Source organism: Hemitrygon akajei, chromosome 1, assembly GCF_048418815.1.
Source record: "Hemitrygon akajei chromosome 1, sHemAka1.3, whole genome shotgun sequence".
Lineage (NCBI taxonomy): Eukaryota > Metazoa > Chordata > Chondrichthyes > Myliobatiformes > Dasyatidae > Hemitrygon > Hemitrygon akajei.
The window spans coordinates 216,364,568-216,383,194 of NC_133124.1; the positions used below are offsets into that span (position 1 = coordinate 216,364,568).

General features: G+C 48.9%; 1 protein-coding gene across 5 annotated transcripts in view; it reads right to left on the reverse strand.

The window, feature by feature from the left end:
• dock5 (dedicator of cytokinesis 5) overlaps positions 1-18,627 on the reverse strand; it is a 205,164-nt gene that overhangs the window by 75,457 nt on the left and 111,080 nt on the right. For all 5 annotated transcript variants that reach the window (XM_073060921.1, XM_073060902.1, XM_073060912.1 and 2 more), the window contains 7 exons: positions 16,979-17,077; positions 14,091-14,163; positions 13,374-13,477; positions 8,631-8,811; positions 6,577-6,674; positions 2,527-2,616; positions 1,542-1,642 (listed from right to left, as the gene is read on the reverse strand). In XM_073060921.1, the coding sequence (XP_072917022.1) occupies positions 1,542-1,642; positions 2,527-2,616; positions 6,577-6,674; positions 8,631-8,811; positions 13,374-13,477; positions 14,091-14,163; positions 16,979-17,077 (746 nt within the window). The remainder of the gene's footprint in view (positions 1-1,541; positions 1,643-2,526; positions 2,617-6,576; positions 6,675-8,630; positions 8,812-13,373; positions 13,478-14,090; positions 14,164-16,978; positions 17,078-18,627) is intronic.

The window sequence follows — 18,627 nt, forward strand, 5'->3', positions numbered from 1 at the left end:
CACATCTGACCCATTTCCCTCTCAGTCCCAATCTCCTGCCTTCTCCCCGTATCCCTTCATGGCCTGACTAACGACGAATCTGCTTTAAACATACATAATGACTTGGCCTCCACAGCCGCCTGTGATAATGAATTCCAGATTCGCCACTCTCTGGCTAAAGAAATTCCTCTTCATCTCCATTCTAAAAGGACACCCCTCTGTCCTCTGGTCTTAGACTCTCCCACCATTGGAAACATCCTCTCCACATTCACTCTATTGAGGCTTTTCAATATTTGATAGGGTTCAATGTGGCCACCCCTCATTCTTCTGAATTCCGGTGAGTACAGGCCCAGAGCCATCAAATGCTTTTCATATGAGAAACCTTTCAATCCCGGAATCGTTTTTATGAACCTTCTTTGAACCCTCTCTAATGCCAGCACATCCTTTCTTAGAAAAGGGGCCCAGCACTGATCACATACTCCAAGTCAGGCCTCACCACTTCAACGTTACATCCTGGCTTTTGTATTCTAGTTCAATCGAAATGAATGCTAACATCACATTTGCCTTCCTCGCCACAGACTCAACCTGCAAATCAACCTTTAGGGAATCCTGCACCAAGTCCCTTTGCACCTCAGATATTTGAATTTTCTTTCCATTTCGAAAATAGACTACACTTTTATTTCTTCTACTAAAGTGACCATACACTTCCCGACACTGTATTCTAGGAACAACAACACACACAAAATGCTGGTGGAACACAGCAGGCTAGGCAGCATCTATAGGGAGAAGCGATGTCGACGTTTCGGGCCGAGTCTTCGTCAGGACTAACCAAAAGGATCATTTGAAAGTAGAGGGGGGAGGGGGAAATGCGAAATGGTAGAAGACCGGAGGGGGTGGGATGAAGCTAAGAGCTGGAAAGGTCTCCCAGTGGCCACACATTTTAATTCCACGTCCCATTCCCATTCTGATATGTCTATCCGTGGCCTCCTCTATTGTCAAAATGAATCCAAACTCAGGTTGGAGGAACAAAACCTTATATACTGGCTGGGTAGCCTCCAACCTGATGGCATAAACATTGACTTCTCTAACTTCCGTTAATGCCCCTCCTCCCCTTCTTACCCCATCCCTGACATATTTAGTTGTTTACCTGTTCTCCATCTCCCTCTGGTGCTTCCCCCCCACCTTCTTTCTCCCTAGGCCTCCCGTCCCATGATCCTTTCCCTTCTCCAGCTCTGTATCACTTTCGCCAATCACCTTTCCAGCTCTTAGCTTCATCCCACCCCCTCCGGTCTTCTCCTATCATTTCGCATTTCCCCCTCCCCCCTCTACTTTCAAATCTCTTACTATCTTTCCTTTCGGTTAGTCTTGATGAAGACTCGGCCCGAAACGTCGACATCGCTTCTCCCTATAGATGCTGCCTGGCCTGCTGTGTTCCACCAGCATTTTGTGTGTGTTGTTGTTTGAATTTCCAGCATCTGCAGATTTCCTCGTGTTTGCTGTATTCTAGGAAGAAGGTTTCAATAAGAGTTAATCGCTTGCTGTAGCTTCAGCACCATACTCACACGTAGGCGAGGGTCGCACTGAAGTGATTGGCGATGTAGGCTTCCAGGACCGGATTGAAATGCTGGAACTTTATGTCTCCGATCAGGGAGATGATAAAAACCTGGAGAAAAGTGAGAGAGAAGCAGTCAGCTGTGGAGTTCGCTGGGAATCAGAGAACGTGGACTGGGATTCCCACAGAGCACTGAAGCGACCCATTCTGCTGGGCACTGATGGTCAAGCGAGAAAGTTCAAGTCTTTGGGTACCTCTGCCATCTGATGATAATCTCCTATCAACCTCCGCTTTAACTATACCCAAAGATGGCCTATCTGTGGCAAAACATTCCACAGATTCACCAGACCCTGACTAAAGAAATTACTTCTCATCTCTGTATTCCAGGCCTTTCAATGAGATCTTCCCTCATTGTTGGCTCTGGGACTAAACTCCAGTGAACACAGGCCCAGAGCCATGAAATGTTAACTCTTTGATAGATAGATAGATAGATAGATAGATATTTATTTATTTATCCCCATGGGGAAATCCAACTTTTTTTCCAATGTCCCATACACTTGTTGTAGAATGATTCTCAGGATCATTCTCATGAACTCCCTCTGGACTCTCTCCAGTGCCAGCACACCCTTTCCTTCCTTTGATCATCACTCAGTTCAGCTTCTCTCCTCCTCCAAGGCTGCAGGTGGCACTGTGGAGCCGTGGGCAGAGTCACCCCTCACGGGGCCAGAGAAACAGGTTCGATCCCGGCTTCTGCCGCACCTTCTCCCTGTGACTGCATAGATTTCCCTCTGTGCACTCCGGATTCCTCCAACATCCTGGGTTGGAGGATGAATTGCCCCGTCGGGGTGGAGAACCTGGAGGGGATTTGATGGGAAGGTGAGGTGTAAGTGGGTGGTTGACGGTTGGTGCAAACTCAGTGGGACTCGGTGAGTGTGAAGAACGAGTGATTGGGCTGGGGGGAAGCACCCTGTCACACACTGACACAGTTCTCTTACCAGGGCATCAAAGACCAGGAAGTCATAGGCTTCACTCTCTGACATCTCCATCATTATGTTGAAGAGGGCGTCCAGCGTGTCCTGTAGGAACTGGAGGACAGGGCGAAAGGAAAGGTGAGTGCAGAGAAACACTGGCACGAGAGCAACTCCCTCTGGAGGTGGAGGGAGACCACCTCCATGCCTACCTGCTTCCCCGCCTCCAGGTGCTCTCACCTCCATGGAGAGCAGCTCTGCAGGACACCCAACCAGTGAGATCGGACCCAGTTCTCCTCCTGCGGAATGGAGCTTCTCAGCACCACTCAGGCTGAAGCCATCCTGTCCCGTCCCGCCCCACCCCACCCCACCCCATCCCATCCCGTCCCATCCTGTCCCGTCCCGCCCCACCCCACCCCACCCCATCCCATCCCGTCCCACAGCAGAGGCACATGGCCACGAGGATCGGACAGCGTGGCAGGAGTCACAACGCAGCATGCAGGCCCAGAGCTAAATGGTAGAAGCACCTATAGGTGGGGCTGGGAACTAGGGCGGTCAGGGGCATCTGGCTGAGCGGATAACGTTGGAGAGAGAGGGAGGAAAGAAAGTGTCAGAATTAGAAACAGAGAGAGAGAAGATTGATGGCAAGATGAAAAATTATACATAACAAAGGCTGACAAACAACCAAAGTGCAAAAGACAAACTGAGCTAATAAAAAATTGAGAGAATGTGTGAGAGAGAAAGAGAGAGAGAAAGAAAGAGAGAAAGAGAAAGAGAAAGAGAGAGAGAGAGAAAGAGAGGGGAGAGAGAGAGAAAGAGAAAGATAAAGAGAGAGAGAAAGAGAGAAAGGGGAGAGAGAGAGAAAGAAAGAGAAAGATAAAGAGAGAGAGAAAGAGAGAAACAGAGAGAGAGAAAGAAAGAGAGAAAGAGAAAGAGAGAGAGAAAGAGAGGGGGAGAGAGAGAGAAAGAAAAAGATAAAGAGAGAGAGAGAGGGGGAGAGAGCGAGAAAGAGAGAGCGAAAGACAGAGAGAGAGAGTAACACAGATTATAGACAGAGAGACGAGAGAGCAAAAGAGAGAGAAAGACAAAGACATATAAAGGGACAGAGACTCAGAGTGACAAAAAGAAAGAGAGACAAGCAGAGCAAGTGGAGAGAATATAGTTACACGAAAGGGGGAGGGGGGTCACAGAAACCACACATTGGATGTCAGTATTTAAAAACACAAACACAAGGAAATCTGCAGGTGCTGGAAATTCAAGCAACACACAATGTTGGTGGAACGCAGCAGGCCAGGCAGCATCTATAGGGAGAAGTACAGTCGACGTTTCAGGCCGAGACCCTTCGTCAGTCCTGCGTTTTACCAGCATTTTGTGTGTGTTGCTTGTCAGTACTGGTCTATTTACATATAGATTTTTATAAATTCTATTCTATTACTTCTTTTCTGTAAACTCCTGCAAGAAAGTGAATCTCATCACATTTACTTTGAAATCTGCTGTAGCTGAAACTCACAAGAGCAGGTGGTGAGGAAGTTGATTGGAGTGTTGGCCTCTTTGGAAGGAGACTGAGTATTCACGTGGGAAGTCTTGCTGTGAGTGTACAGGGCACTGGCGGAACAGTTTTGCACGGCTTATTTAAGGGTGGACATAACTGCCTCGGACGAGGGGGAAGAGAAAGCCTGGGTGAAAGGGTGGACTTATGAGGAATCAAGCCTACCCTTGTGGTAGGTTCGAAGAACATGAGATGATCTAATTGAGAGGTACAGGTTCCCGAGAGGGACTGACTGGTGAATGCGGAGAAGACGTTTCCCCCCAGTCAGGGACGTCAAATGGAGAACACGACCTTCAGCTGGATGTAGGGGGTACTTCTCCGATGGCTTGCTAGCGCAATGGTTAGCTTAACCCTTCACAGCACGCCAGCTGTACGATCCTGGTTCGATTCCCACTTCTGCCTGTAAGGAGTTTGTACGTTCTCCCTGTGACCGCGTGCTCCGGTTTCCTCCCCCATCTCTCAAAGACGCACGGTGAGGGTTGCCGAGTTGTGGGCATGCTCTTCGGGTGCCAAAGGCACGGCAACACATTCAGGCTGCCCCCAGGGGCACAACCCTCGCGGATTTGGCCTGACCCCAATGACGCATTTCACCGTATGTTTTGTTGCACGCGTGACAAATAAAACTAATGTTTCTCTCAACACGTGGTGAATTGTAGGAGTTCTCTACCCAGGGAACACTGGAAGGTGGCACTGGGGAAATATTCAAGGCTTAGCTGCCGAGTTTGTTGGTCCAGGAGAGGCAGAGACAAAGAGGAATTGAAAGTAAAATAGAACCCAAGCCCAAGTTCAGATCGGTCAAGGTCTTACTGCGAGGAGCAGAGGGCTTAAAGGTCATTACGCCCCTCCTGAGTAACAAAGACACAAAATGCTGGAGGATCTCAGCAGGGCAGGCAGCATCTGATGAAGGGTTGTCAACTGTTTATTCATTTCCCTAGCTGCTGCCTGGCCAGCTGAGCTCCTCCAGCATTTTGTGTGAGTTACTCAGGATTTCCAGCATCTGCAGAATCTCATGTGCTCCTGTCCATTGCAATGAGCCCTTGTTCTTTGGTCATATCACTAATATCAACAATCCCAATGAAACGTATCCAGAGAAATTCACCAATTCACACGGCGTTGAAAAGTTGATGTGAGGTTTTCTTCATTACACAGTCCATAGAGAAGATTGTGCCCAGGCACATAAGGCTCAAGTCAAAATCATAATAATTTTTTGGAAATACCTGTGTTTGTTTTTGAAGGATAATCTGAATACTGGGTAAAGCTGCTACAGATAACTAGGTTTGACGGGGAAAACACAGGCACAGACTCAAGGGGCCGAATGGCCTGTGCTGTACCAGTCCCGGATGCACGACATCTGTTTTCCGCCATCGACTGTCGGGATACAACCGTCCCCTCATTTACTGCTGGGTTAACGCTGGTCCAGTACAGGCAAAGTTCGTCACCCGAACCGTTCACAGGACGCAAATGACTGACGACAGCGTGTGGGAGAGGGTCAGAGGGACACCGGGGATGGGAGGGCAAGCAGACACGGGAAGAGCGGCCTCGCTGACCCCAGCTCTGCCCTGCTCCACCCGACTGCTGGAGAGGAGAGGTGTCACGGGGAAATATCCCAATCCCACCCGGCAGAGGATGCCTGCAGCCGGTAGATTAGAGTAGCGTAGCGGTTGGCGTAACACTATTACCCGGGTTCAGTTCCCGCTGTTGCCTGTAGGAAACTCACACAATCTCTTTGTGACTGCGTGGGTTTCCACCCAAAGTCCAGAGACATGCAAGGTCAGTAGTTAAATTGGCCACACAGGTGTAATTGGGCGGCGAGGAAGGGCCTGTTACCCCCCCCCCCCCCCCCGGTAACTTTAAATAAACAAACAAATAAATAAATAAAATTAATCCGTCCCCATCCATGAGTCCCCAAAGCCTAAGAACTTTCTACAGGGGCACAAGTGAGAGCATCCTGACTGGCTGCATCACTGCCTGGTATGGGAACTGTACCTCCCTTAATGGCAGGATTCTGTAGAGAGTGGTGCGGACAGCCCAGCGCATCTGTAGTTGTGAACTTCCCATGATTCAGGACATTTACAGAGTGTGTAAAAAGGGCTCGAAAGATCATTGGGGACCCGAGTCATCCCAACCACAATCTATTCCAGCTGCTACCATCCGGGAAACGGTACCACAGCATAAAAGCCTGGACCAACAGGCTCCGGGACAGCTTCTTCCACCAGGCCATCGGACTGATTAACTCATGCTGATGCAACTGTATTTCTATGTTATATTGACTGTCCTGTTGTACATACTATTTATTACAAATGACTAAAAATTACACATTGCACATTCAGATGGACACATAACGTAAAGATTTTTACTCCTCAAGTATATGAAGGATGTAAGAAATAAAGTCAATTCAATTCAGTTCCTGCCGTACTCCTGAACAGTCACTTTTATGAATGGTGGTGTCCATAAGTAACCCAGGCAGTAGGCAGGCCAGGAGGGGACTGGAACGGGACCCGCGTCACACTAATCTACCCCAACCCTACCTTGACAATCTCGCTCCCATCCACTTCCATCAGGCGCCTCAGGTTCTGCTCGATGCTCCGGTGACTGCTTCGCCAGTTCAGCAGACCCAGCAAGTCAACTGCGGACCCAAATCGTGCAAAGTCAAACTGTGACCGTAGGCAAACCAAGGCTAAACACACCGCCCCTCAAACCCCCGGCGTTTTACGCGCACAGAGCACCCACCGCTCTGCACATCCATACTCACGCCATTCTACAGGTGCCCAGTAGGGGGCATCCTAACAAGTTGCATCCCCGTAGCTGCACTGTGGCAGACGGGAGCGCTCTACAACAGCCGGTCAAACCCACCCAATGCACCACTCGCCGGACCGGCCTACCCGCCATCAAGGACACGTATACAGAAAAGGGCCAGTGACATCATGAAGGATCCCACCCACCTTGCTCCATGGACTGCTTGTCCCTCTCCCATTACGAGAAGGCCACACCACAACCACCAGACTCAAAAGCAGTGACTTTCCCCAAGCAGAAAGTCTGTCCAACACCTCCATCCACCAACCCACCCCTCCACACCCCCAACCACCACTACTTCATCATTTCCTGTCAGAGTCACCTATGTACAGACAATCCTGAGCCTAAAGTCACCAATCTATGCAAATTAGCTATCTTATGTATTTATATTTATTGTAGATTTTTTTATTATCCTGTTCTTTATCTTACTGTGTTTTTTATGCTGTATAAGAGACGGAGTAATAATTATGTTGTTGTCCTTTACACTTGTGTACTGGAAATGAAATAAAGTAATCCCCAATCTTCAAACTTGTTGTGACATAGGAGACGCAGCAGCCAATCTAGCTCAGCGAGATCCATAAAAAGCAACTCGTTCACAAAGATAGCTGATATAAAAAGCTAAAAATGTTTTTTTACAGTGTGCCAGGCAGCCCCTGGAGAGAGCAACAGAGATGATGTGTCCCTCTCCAGAGGCGCTGACTGGCCTGCTGAGTATTTCCAGCAGTTTTCAGTTTTGGATTCCCAGCATCCCGATATGGGTTAAAGGAAGGAGAGGCTGCCATTGGTGGGATAAATGGAAGGAGAAACTGCCATTGGTGGGGTTAATGGAAGGAGCGGTTGCCATTGGTGCAATTAAAGGAAAGAGAGACTGCCATTGGTGGGGTTAATGGTAGGAGAGGATGCCATTGATGTGGTTAAAGGAAGAAGAGGCTGCCATTGGTGGAATTGAGGGAAGGTAATCTGTAATTGGTTGGGTTGAAAGAAGGGGAAAGCTGTCATTGATGGGATTGAAGGAACTGAGGATACAGGACTGTGTTACTGAGCCAGGAAGAGGTCATCTCACTCAACCTAAACTTCTCACCAACGAAAGGCTGGATCAGGAGCCAACGTAGACTGGTGATCGGGGGGGGGAGGGGTTGGAGCTGCATGATGGGACGATGTGAGTGAGATCCCAGGCAGCAGAACGTACATTACTTTTCCCCTTTCACACAGGACTGGAGGTTGCCGTTGACTGGAGTCTGAAGCAGACAACTGGGAATCAGGTACCATGGAGATAGAGATGGGCAGGAAGCAAGCATGGAGTCTGCAAACATCTTAGGGTCACAGGACACCCAGATACAGTAATCCAGTCACAGAAATACAACAACCGGTGTCTGGAGAGTGGAACTCCTGGCCAGAACCAGAGGAATTCAGTTTCTCCTGCCACCAACTAGTTCCAGAGAGGGGTGGATGGAAGGGCCCCTATCCTCTCAACAGGGGAGGGAAATGCTTCTTCCGGTAAGCAGCCAAGAATCAAGGATCTGTGTCTCAGAGTAAAGGGCGGACCGTGTAGGACTGAGAGGAGGAAAGTGGACACACGTCAAAGGGATTCTCATGGGGAAGGTCAAATCATTGGTGGGACAATGCAGGATAGCAGAGGTGAGATATTGGAGGCTGGAATAGACACAAGGGGCCAAATGGCCCACACTCCCTTCCACATACGAAGTTAACGCTGACAGAGCGCGCGAAAGGTGGCTGTAGCCTGCTGGGACCTGCCCGATCTGGCGACGTTCCCTGGGCAAATTATTACCGTTCTGGGTAAGCTTCGTTGAGCAGACAAGGGTGGAGATCTGGAAACTGTCCTTGAGGACAGATAGGCCGTAGGAGTGATGTGGCCCCTTCCCGAGCTGGCTCTCTCTCTCCTCCTGTTCCTCCTTAGTCCCGGGCAGGGTGAGGTAACACTTGGCGTCCTCTGCCTTCTTGGTATCTCCCTGCCGACAAATTGATTTCATAGATCACTCACTATCTTTGTCACTCGGGAACAATTCTGTCAAAAGTTAGAAAGTAGAACATCGAACAGAACAGGAACAGGAGTACTGGCCCACCACAACTTTGTTGACCGTGACAACAACCTAAACCAGGAGGTCCCCAACCTGAGGTCCATGGGCCACTTGCTGAATGGTACTGGTCCATGGCATAAGAAAGGTTGGGAACCCCATGCTCTAAATTCAGTCTACCCACATGTCTGTATCCTTCTACAGCAGGGCTTCCCAATCTTTTCATGCCATGGACCCCTACCATTAACCAAGGGGGGCCATGGACCCCAGGAATCAGAATCAGAATCAGGTTTAATATCATCAGCACGTCATGAAATCTGTTGACTTTGTGGCCGCAGTACAGAGCAATACACAATAATAGAAAAACAAACTGTAAATTACAATAAGAATATACAGTATATATATATATAAAACAGTTAAATTAAATAAGTAGTGTAAAGTAGAAATAAAAAGTAATGAGGTAGTGTTCATGGGTTCAATGTCCATTCAGAAATCAGATGGCAGAGGGGAAGAAGCTGTTCCTGAATCGTTGAGTGTCTCTCTTCAGGCTCCTGTACCTCCTCCCTGATGGTAACAAAGAGAAGAGGGCATGACCTGGGTGATGAGGGTCCTTAATGATGGATGCTGTCTTTTAGAGGCATCGCTCCTTGAAGATGGGGCATCCATGCTCATTGTCTAACACTGATTGTCAGTGCATCGACCAGTTCTCTTGGCAACACGTTGCAGGCATGCACCTCAGTCCCTTCCCTCACCTCAATCGATTTCACAACCCACACACTCACTTTCTGGGACTCTACAACTTAAGTTCTCAGTATTACTTATTTTGTATTTGCACATTGTATTTGCAATTTTTCTCACATTGGTTGTTTGTTTATGTACAATTTTGATTGTATTTCCTTATTTCCTTGGGAATGACCACAAGAAAATGAACCCCAAGGTGGCATATGGTGACACATACATGATTTGATAATAAATTTACTCTGTGTAAAAAAACTTATGCTGCACATCTCCTTTAAACTTTTCCTCTCTCACCGTAAAGCTGTAGTACTGGACAGTTCTACCCTGAGAAATTCCATGGGTGGAGGTGTAAGGTGCTCCTTCCCTCCACTAGCCTGCAGGTCACCCTTGGGCAAGGTGTAACACTTGGTTAGCCCCCCTGATCGGGGCCAGGTGAAGCCATGGGAGCAGGTGGTGGATGTTCGTACGAGCAGCTGGTGCAGATCACGTGTCCTGGTTATGTGACCACTGAAACCAGGCAGACAATCTCTGAAGAGTATTGATAATGGCTGGGGTCACCTGTCTTGTAAAGACACTGCCCAGAAGAAGGGAATGGCAAACCACTTCTGTAGAAAAATTTGCCAAGAACAGTCACGGTCGCGGGAAAGATCCTGATCACACACGTCATAGGACAAGGCACGTAATGAACAAACAAACCCTGAGAAAAAGCCTATGGCTCTCATAATTCTAGAAACTTCTATCAGCCTCTGATGCTCCAGAGAAAAAAAAAATCCACGTTTGCCAACCTCTCCTGCTTGCTAATACCCTCTAATCCAGGCAACACATCAGTGAACCTCTTCTGCACCCTGTCCAAAGCCTCCCCGCGGGACCAGAACTACTCACAACTCCGCATTGTGGTACGATGCGGATCTGCAGTGAGGCTCCTGGGGCCGCCAAGTCGTGACCAGAACTACTCACAACTCCGCATTGTGGTATGATGCGGATCTGCAGTGAAGTTCCTGGGGCCGCCAAGGCGAGCGCTCTTCTCAGCATTAGGCAGCAGCCATCTTGGCCGCTGTGCTCTGGAGTTCAGGCAAAACCAGAACAAGACACAGGGATACGGAATCAAAAACGAAACAGCGAATGTTCACGGTGAGAGGGGAAAGATTTAAACAGGAACGAGTAGGAACTTCTTGTTTTTTTACACACACACACAGGGTGGTATGCATGCAGAATGAGCTGCCAGAGGAAGTGACTGAGGCAGGTACAATAATGACTTTTAAAAGACAGTACATGGGTGGGAAAGGTTCAAACACTATACAACAGTACAGGCCCTCCCTCCCCTCGCCCCAAAAAACTAACCCAATGTTGCCATTTGGTGTGTTTTGTTAGCTTTTTTGTGCATGGGGAGTGGGTTTTCTCGGAACGCCGCTCTTTGTTTCTTGGCTGTCCACTCGATCTGTGCCTCCCTTATGGGCCAAACACTGGCAAAAGGGTCTAACTTGGTCAGAGTGGAGCTTTTGGGCCAAGGGGCCTGTTTCTGAGAGGGGTGACTCCATCACTCAGCTGTGAGGCAGGAAACAGGTCACGGAATCAGATGGCTGGTTAGACCTCACTTGGAATACAGTGCTCAGTTCTGGTCACCACACTCTGGAGCCACGTCTGTGCCACACCTGCAGCCAGATGCCTGGGGCACGGTAAATCCTAATTTCAAAAAGGGAAGCAGAGATAAACCAGGAAATTACAGGGCGGTGAGAATGACATCATCGGTACGAAATCAGAGGGATAGTTTTAAATTGGACAGGCAAAGATGGGTAGAGATGGTTGGTGTGACCTTGTTCAGAGACGATTAATTTGATCTGAGACAGTTTTTACTAAAACTAGATAATGGTTGGAAGCTGGAAGACACTGACTGAGAAGGTGGTGGACGCAGAGAATCTTAGAGCAGTTCACAAGTACGTAGATCATTCCCACCCTCACAAGGCGGTGCATGCAAATTGCTGCATGGTTCAAAATACAAGTGACTAAATCTGAATAAATCTGGATCTGAATCATCTGTCACTAACAGAAGTTTCCAAGCGCTTTTATGCCAAGGAGTCTTACCAGTGACCGAGAGGTCCGTGGACCCCAGGTTGGGAGCCCCCGGTCACAAAGGACCCTCACCACCCAGGACATGCTCTCTTCCTGTTGAGGAGGTTCAGGAGCCTGAAGACCCACACTCAATGTTTTAGGAACAGCCTCTTCCCCTCCACCATTGGATTCCTGAATGGACAGTGAACCCAGGTACACTATTTCGCTACGTTTGCTCTACGTATTAAATTTTTCACGTATATTTATGTACTTGAAGATCATTCTGTCTGGTTGCATCGATCTCTGGTGTGGACCGGAAAAGGCTGCAGAGGGCTGTAAACTCAGCCAGCTCCATCACGGGCACTCGCCTCCCCTCCATCGAGGACATCCTCAAAAGGTGATGCCTCAAGAAGGTGCTGTCCATCATTAAGGACCCCCACCACCCAGGACATTGCTACCATCAGGGAGGAGGCACAGGAGCCTGAAGACACACACTCAATGTTTTTGGAACAGGTTCTTCCCCTCCACCATCAGATTTCTGAAACGGTCCATGAAAACTGCCTCTTTATTCCTCTTTTGAACTCTTCACATGCCTTTGTAACTTACGGTGACTTTTACGTTTGCACAGTACTGCTGTCGCAAAACAACTGTGAAAGTAGTTCAGAGCCACTCTCGCAAAATGCTGGAGGATCTCAGCAGGTCAGGCAGCGTCCGAGGAAAGGAATGAACAGTCGCAAGACCCTTCACTGGGACTGGGACTGGAAACGAAGAGGAAGAAGCCAGAATGAGGAGGTTGGGGGAGAGGTACAAACTGACAGAGGAGAGGTGAGACCAGGTGAATGGGAAGGTGGGTGGGTGGGGGAGGAGGGATGAAGTAAGACACTGGGAAGTGATTGGTGAAGAGATATCCAGCTGAAGAAGGGATCTGTTAGGAGAGGATGGTGGACCACAGGAAAAGGGAAGGAAGGAGAGCACTGGGGGGAGATGATGGGCAGGTAAGAGAAGGGGTAAGAGGGGACTCAGTAGGGATAATGGAATCCATATCAGTCCACGGTCTCCTCTACTGCCACGATGAAGCCACACTCAGGCTGAAGGAGCAACACCTCACATTCTGTATAGCTAGACTCCATCCCGATGGGATGAACACTGAGTTCTCTAACTTTCGGCAATTTCTCTTCTCCCTTCTCTCTTTTTCCATTCCCCATTCTGGCTCCACTCTCAACCCCTTCTCTTCTCCTCGCCTGCCCATCATCTCCCCCAGTGCCCCTCCTCTCTCCTATGGTCCACTCTCCCCTCCTATCAGATTCCTCCTTCTTCAACCCTTTACCTCTTCCCTTTTTCCCCTCCACCAGCTCCTTACTTCATCCACACTTTCCCCCACCCACCCACCTTCCCTCTCACCTGTCACCTTCCCCCTTCCCCACCTCCTTCATCCTTGCTCCTTCCCCTTTCCTTTCCAGTCCTGATGAAGGGCTTCGGTCTGAAACCTGTAAATTCCTCTCCATAGATGCTGCCTGACCTGCTGAGTTCCTCCAGCATTTTGTGTGTGTTGCTCTGGATTTCCAGCATCTGCAGAATCTCCTGTGTAAGTGAAAATAAACCTGATTCAGACTGCAGGAGGGTGGGGTTAGTACCGCGACCTGGTGGGCCGAATGGCCTATTTCCATTGATGAGCATATGGCCATGTCATCTGCCAGACTTCTGCCTACCTTAAAGACGATCAAGTCATGCTTCCCGTCGCGGAGCGTGGTGCCATCGGACTTCATTAACTTCACAAACGCCATCCCAAAGAGCTTCTCGGACTTGTCTTTCGCTGCAAACACAGGCAACGTATCAAAGGGACAAGCCCAACACAACAAGGTACGCGCTCTTTCTCTCTACACTTCGTTCACAAGGAAAGACAATTCCCATTTCCTCCTGCAGGTTTTTCCACTGGTTACCTCTCGGGAATGGTATTGGCTGGGCACAGTCACGGCTACTGTGATACAGTGAGAAGGTTTCGTCTGCGTGTCATCCAGACTGATCGTTCCGTACGTAACGACATCGAGGGAGTAAAAAGAAACAGAATTCAGAATTGGGGTTCAATTCCCGCCACTGTCCGTTAGGAGTCTGTATGTTCTCCCGGAGACTGATCGGGCTTCCTGTGATTGCTCCCGTTTCTTCCCGCGTTGCAAAGACGTACCGGTCAGGGTTAGTAAGTTGTGCCCAGGCTATGTTGATGCCAGACGCACAGCGACCCTTGCGGGCTGCCCCCGGCACATCCCCCGACTGTGCTGGCCGCGGACACCTTTTCATTTTGTGCTTCAAAGCACATGTGACAATTAAAATGCTGATCTTTAAAACCCTGGAAAAGGTTCAGGAAGTTTACAACGGCTGGCTTTGTCCCCCTCCCACCTCCCCCCCCCCGTACAAAGTGAATGACTTACACTCCTGTGAAGAGCGGTGTCGGAAGGTGAAGCGCAGGTGACAGTGGTGAACATCTTCGATCGCAATGGCCACCTTCGACCAAGAGATAAACCATTGAGTCAGCTGGGTACCAGATCTTGTCCCCCCTCCCTCCTCCCATCAGACACAGGAACAGAATCGGGCCATTCGGCCCATCGAGTCTGCTCAGCAATTCGATCATGGCTGGTTTACCTTCCTCTCAACCCCTTTCTCCCCATAAACTTCGATGCCCTGACTAACCAAGAACTATCAACCTCCACGTTAAATATGCCCAATGACCTGGCCTCCATTACCATCTGTGGCAGATTCATCACCCTCTGGCTAAAGAAATTCCTCATCTCTGTTCTAAATGGACTTCCTTCCATTCTAAGGCTGTGCCCTCTGGTCCTAGAAGCTCATACTACAGGAGACGTCCTCTGCACAACCACTCTATCATTCAGCAGCTATACCTCCCCCTCCCCTCCTGATATTATGCTGGAAAGACTCGATGAACGGAGTGACAGTAAAAGGTTGAACATCATGGGCACCAGCCTCCCCAACATCCCAAAACACCTTCAGGAGCGATGCCGCAAAAAAGTGGCACCCATCATTAAGGATCCTCTCCACCGGGGCCATGACGCCTTCTCATTGCTACCGTCAGGGAGCGGATGCAAGAGCCTGAAGACACACACTCAATGATTTTGATTTCTGAATGGACATTGAACCCATGAACACTACCTCACTACTTTTTTGTAGTGACTTATTTAACACACACACTCTCTCTCTCCATATATATATAATATATGTAAAACGCACACACTTCCTACTGTATTTTAGTTTTTATTATGTATTGAATTTACTGCTGCTGCATAACAATGAATTTCACAACATATGCCAGTGATATTAAACCTGAGGCTGAGTCTGATTCTGACTTTATTCATCGGAGCGGAGGAGAATGGGGGGGGGTGACCTTAAAGAGGTGTATAAAATCACGAGGGGCACAGACGGGCTCTTATTCCCGGGGAATCAATAACTAGAGGGCACAGAACATAGAAGAGTACAGCACAGGAACAGGCCATTCGGCCCACAATACAGTGCCAACCCAGCTAAAAAGCAAATCAAAAACCCCAAACACTAATCCCTCCTCCCTACACCACATCCATATCCCTCCATCTTCCTCACGTCCATGTGCCTATCCAAACTCCTCTTAAAAGCCTCTAATGTGTTTGCCTCTTCCACCGTACCAGGCATCCACCGCTCTCTGAGTAAAAAAACTTACCCTTCACATCCCCTTTGAACCTACCCCCTCTCACCTTCAAAGCCTGCCCTCTGGTATTAGGCTTTTCAACGCTGGGAAACAGATACTCCCTGTCTATCTCTCTATGTGTCTGATAATCTTATAAACCTCTGTTAGATCTCCCCTCAGCTTCCGGAGCTCCACAGAAAACGACACAAGGTTATCCAGCCTCTCATTCCCTCTAAACCAGGCAGCATCCTGGAAAACCACTACTGCACCCTCTCCAAAGTCCCAACATCCTTCCTACCAGAACGGTAAGCGATACTCCAGACGTGTTCTATAAAATTGCAACATAACCTCTTGACTTTTGAACTCAATGCCTCAGTTAATCAGGTTTAAGGTGAGAGGGAAGAGATTTAACAGGAAACTGAGCGGCAACTTTTTCACCCAGATGTTGGTCTGTGTATCACCCTCAGGATGGTGGGAGGAGAATGAGGGAGGTTGGGGGCCGGTCTGCTTATGGAACGAGCTGCCAGTTGTTCAGGCAGGTTTCAATAGGTACATTCATATTCAAAAAGGTACTTGGACTGGTGGATGGGAAGGGTTTGGAGGGATTTTGTCCAAATGTGGGCAAATTGGACTAACGGATGGGAATCTTGGTTGGAATAGACTAATGAGCCAAAGAGCCTGGTTCATGTTGTGGGATTCAATGACCCCCCCTGCCCCCCAATCTTCCTCATTACTCCCCACCATCCTGAAGGTGTCAGTCTTATAGAGCACCAGCTGTCAGGGAGGGAAGGATCTTCAACTCCTAGTCCATACCCATTATTACTGTAACTATTACTGTCGTGGTTCGCGAAACGCTTTATAGTGCCACTGCCTGTAAGGAGTTTGTACGTTCTCCCCGTGGGTTTCCTCCAGGTGCTCTGGTTTCCTCCCTCATATGGTCTAGGGTTAGTAATTTGTTAAGGCATGCTACGTTTGCACTGGAAACATGACAACACTTGTGGGCTGGCTGCAGAACATCCTCGGTCTGTGTTGGTCACGGAATCAAATGACACATTTCACTGCGTGTTTTGTTATACGTGTGACAAATAAATCTTTAAACTTTAACCCTTCTCCACCAGCAACCACAGACAAAGTGAACCCAACGCTGGACCTCCCTGGGGGGGAGGGGGAGGGGGACGGGAGAGGGAAAACGCTGACACAGCACCCCTCACTGCCTTTGCGCTCCCTGTCATAATGTGCCCAATCAGTTGGCAACTTGAGTACAACTCCCACAAACAGCGATATGTTGAGGTCTGGGTTCAACGTCCAATCTGAGAAGCAACCCCCTCCAGCTGTGCAGCACCGTCTCGGCACCACAGCAGGGTCCGTACTCAGATGTGAGTGATGTGACTTCTCACGAACCTAGTGGGGCATGAGGTCTGGGTTCAACAACCAATCTGAAAGCAACCCATCCCAACTGTGTGGCACCCTCTCTGTACCACCTCGGGCCTGAGTGGGACATGAACTCACGCTGCAGGCTGGCACTCTAGCAGGGCAGTGATTTGGGTACTTCCTGCATTTTATCTGGGGGGGGGGGGGGAATGCACTAAGACAAAAGTTCCACTGTCTAACACCAGTAATGATGTTGGTAGAGAAATAACCCACCTTCACCGTCTCATACCAAAATGGCTGCTTCAGCTGGTAGTAGATAACCGACTTGTACTCCGAAATTCCCTCGTAGCCTGCTCCCGGGAAGATGGCCTTCTGTGGGAAGAATGGTGGTCAGTCGTCAGGGAGTACGGGACAGGGACTGGAAGTGGATGGATGGATAGGTGGGTGTATGGCTGGGTGGGAAGATGGACGGATGGGAGGATGGATGAATGGGTGGATGGGAGGATGAACGGATGAGTGAATGGAATATGAATCTGGTTCTGAGGGAATGGAACTTGGTCAAACTCCTCCCAGGTCACAAATGTCGGGGCCAGAACAGGCCCTTCTGTCCTTTGCTATGCAACCATGACTCTATCCCAATGTTCTATTCCTACTCTCCCTCTCAGACTCTTTGACAATTTTCGTGTTTAGGAATGTAGCTATCTTCTTTGCTCTAGCACTGGGAGACTTTGGCCCTGTTGGAAACCACCGTTTTAAAAAAAAATAATACTTTTGTAAGATTTGTACTTTTAACAAACTGATGTCCTGTACTTTTCACAGAGTGGTGGTTCATCCCCTCTCTGCTTCTCCATCCTCTGAGTGACAAAATTTCTCCTCATTCTTTTGCTCCGTGGATTGATACACTGAGCCCTGGTTCTAGTCCTTCCAACCAGCGGGAAGGTCATTCCCGTATCAGTCTGTTGAGTCCGATCAGAAAGCTGTAAGTTGGGACAACCTTGGGTTGTTTTCTCTGGATCAGCGGAGGCTGGGGGAGACCTGATAGAGGCTTATAAGATTACTAAAAGCAGACAGCTGGTATCTTTCTCTCAGGGTCAAAACGTCCAAGACGAGAGGGTGTGCCTTTTAGGAGACAGAGTGGAAGTTCAAAGGAGACATGCGAAGCATTTTTGCTTTACACAGTGACGGCGGTGGGATCCTGAGGTGACAGCAGAGGCAAACACAATGGGACCGTTAAGAAGTTCTTAGGTAGGCCCGGGAATTTGCAGAGAATGTAAGCACATGGACATTGTACAGACAGAAGGGATTAGTTCAGTTAGGCTTTTGATTACTAGTTTAATCTTTGGTTTAAGTTTAATCTTAAGATGCATCTTTGGAGATGCATCTCTACCAAAGGAGGTGTAAAGCACTCCTTCCCTCCGCTAGCCTGCAGGTCACCTGTGGGCAAGATGTCGCAGCTGCTTAGCCCCCGATCAGGGTCACGTGAAGCCATGGGAGCAGGTGGTGGATGGTCGTATGAGCAGCCGGTGCAGATCACAAGTCCTGGTTATGTGACCACTGACAATCTCTGAAGAGTATTGATAATGGCTGGGGTCACCCGTCTTGTAAAGACACTGCCCAGAAGAAGGCAATGGCAAACCACATCTGTAGAAAATTTGCCGAGAACAATCATGGTCACGGAAAGACCGTGATCGCTCATGTCATACGACACATCACATAAGGAGCAGACGAACCATGGGTAAGTTTCACTGGGATATGGGCAATTGGGACCAGCATACATGGGCACCTTGGACTGCATGGGCAAAAGGACCTCTTCCTGTGCTGTACTGTTTGATGATCTGTGTGATCCATTCTCGCTCTTTGAAACCCGAGTGAACTCAGGGTTGATTTGATGTCTCCTCACATGACAGTCCTGTCGATGAGGA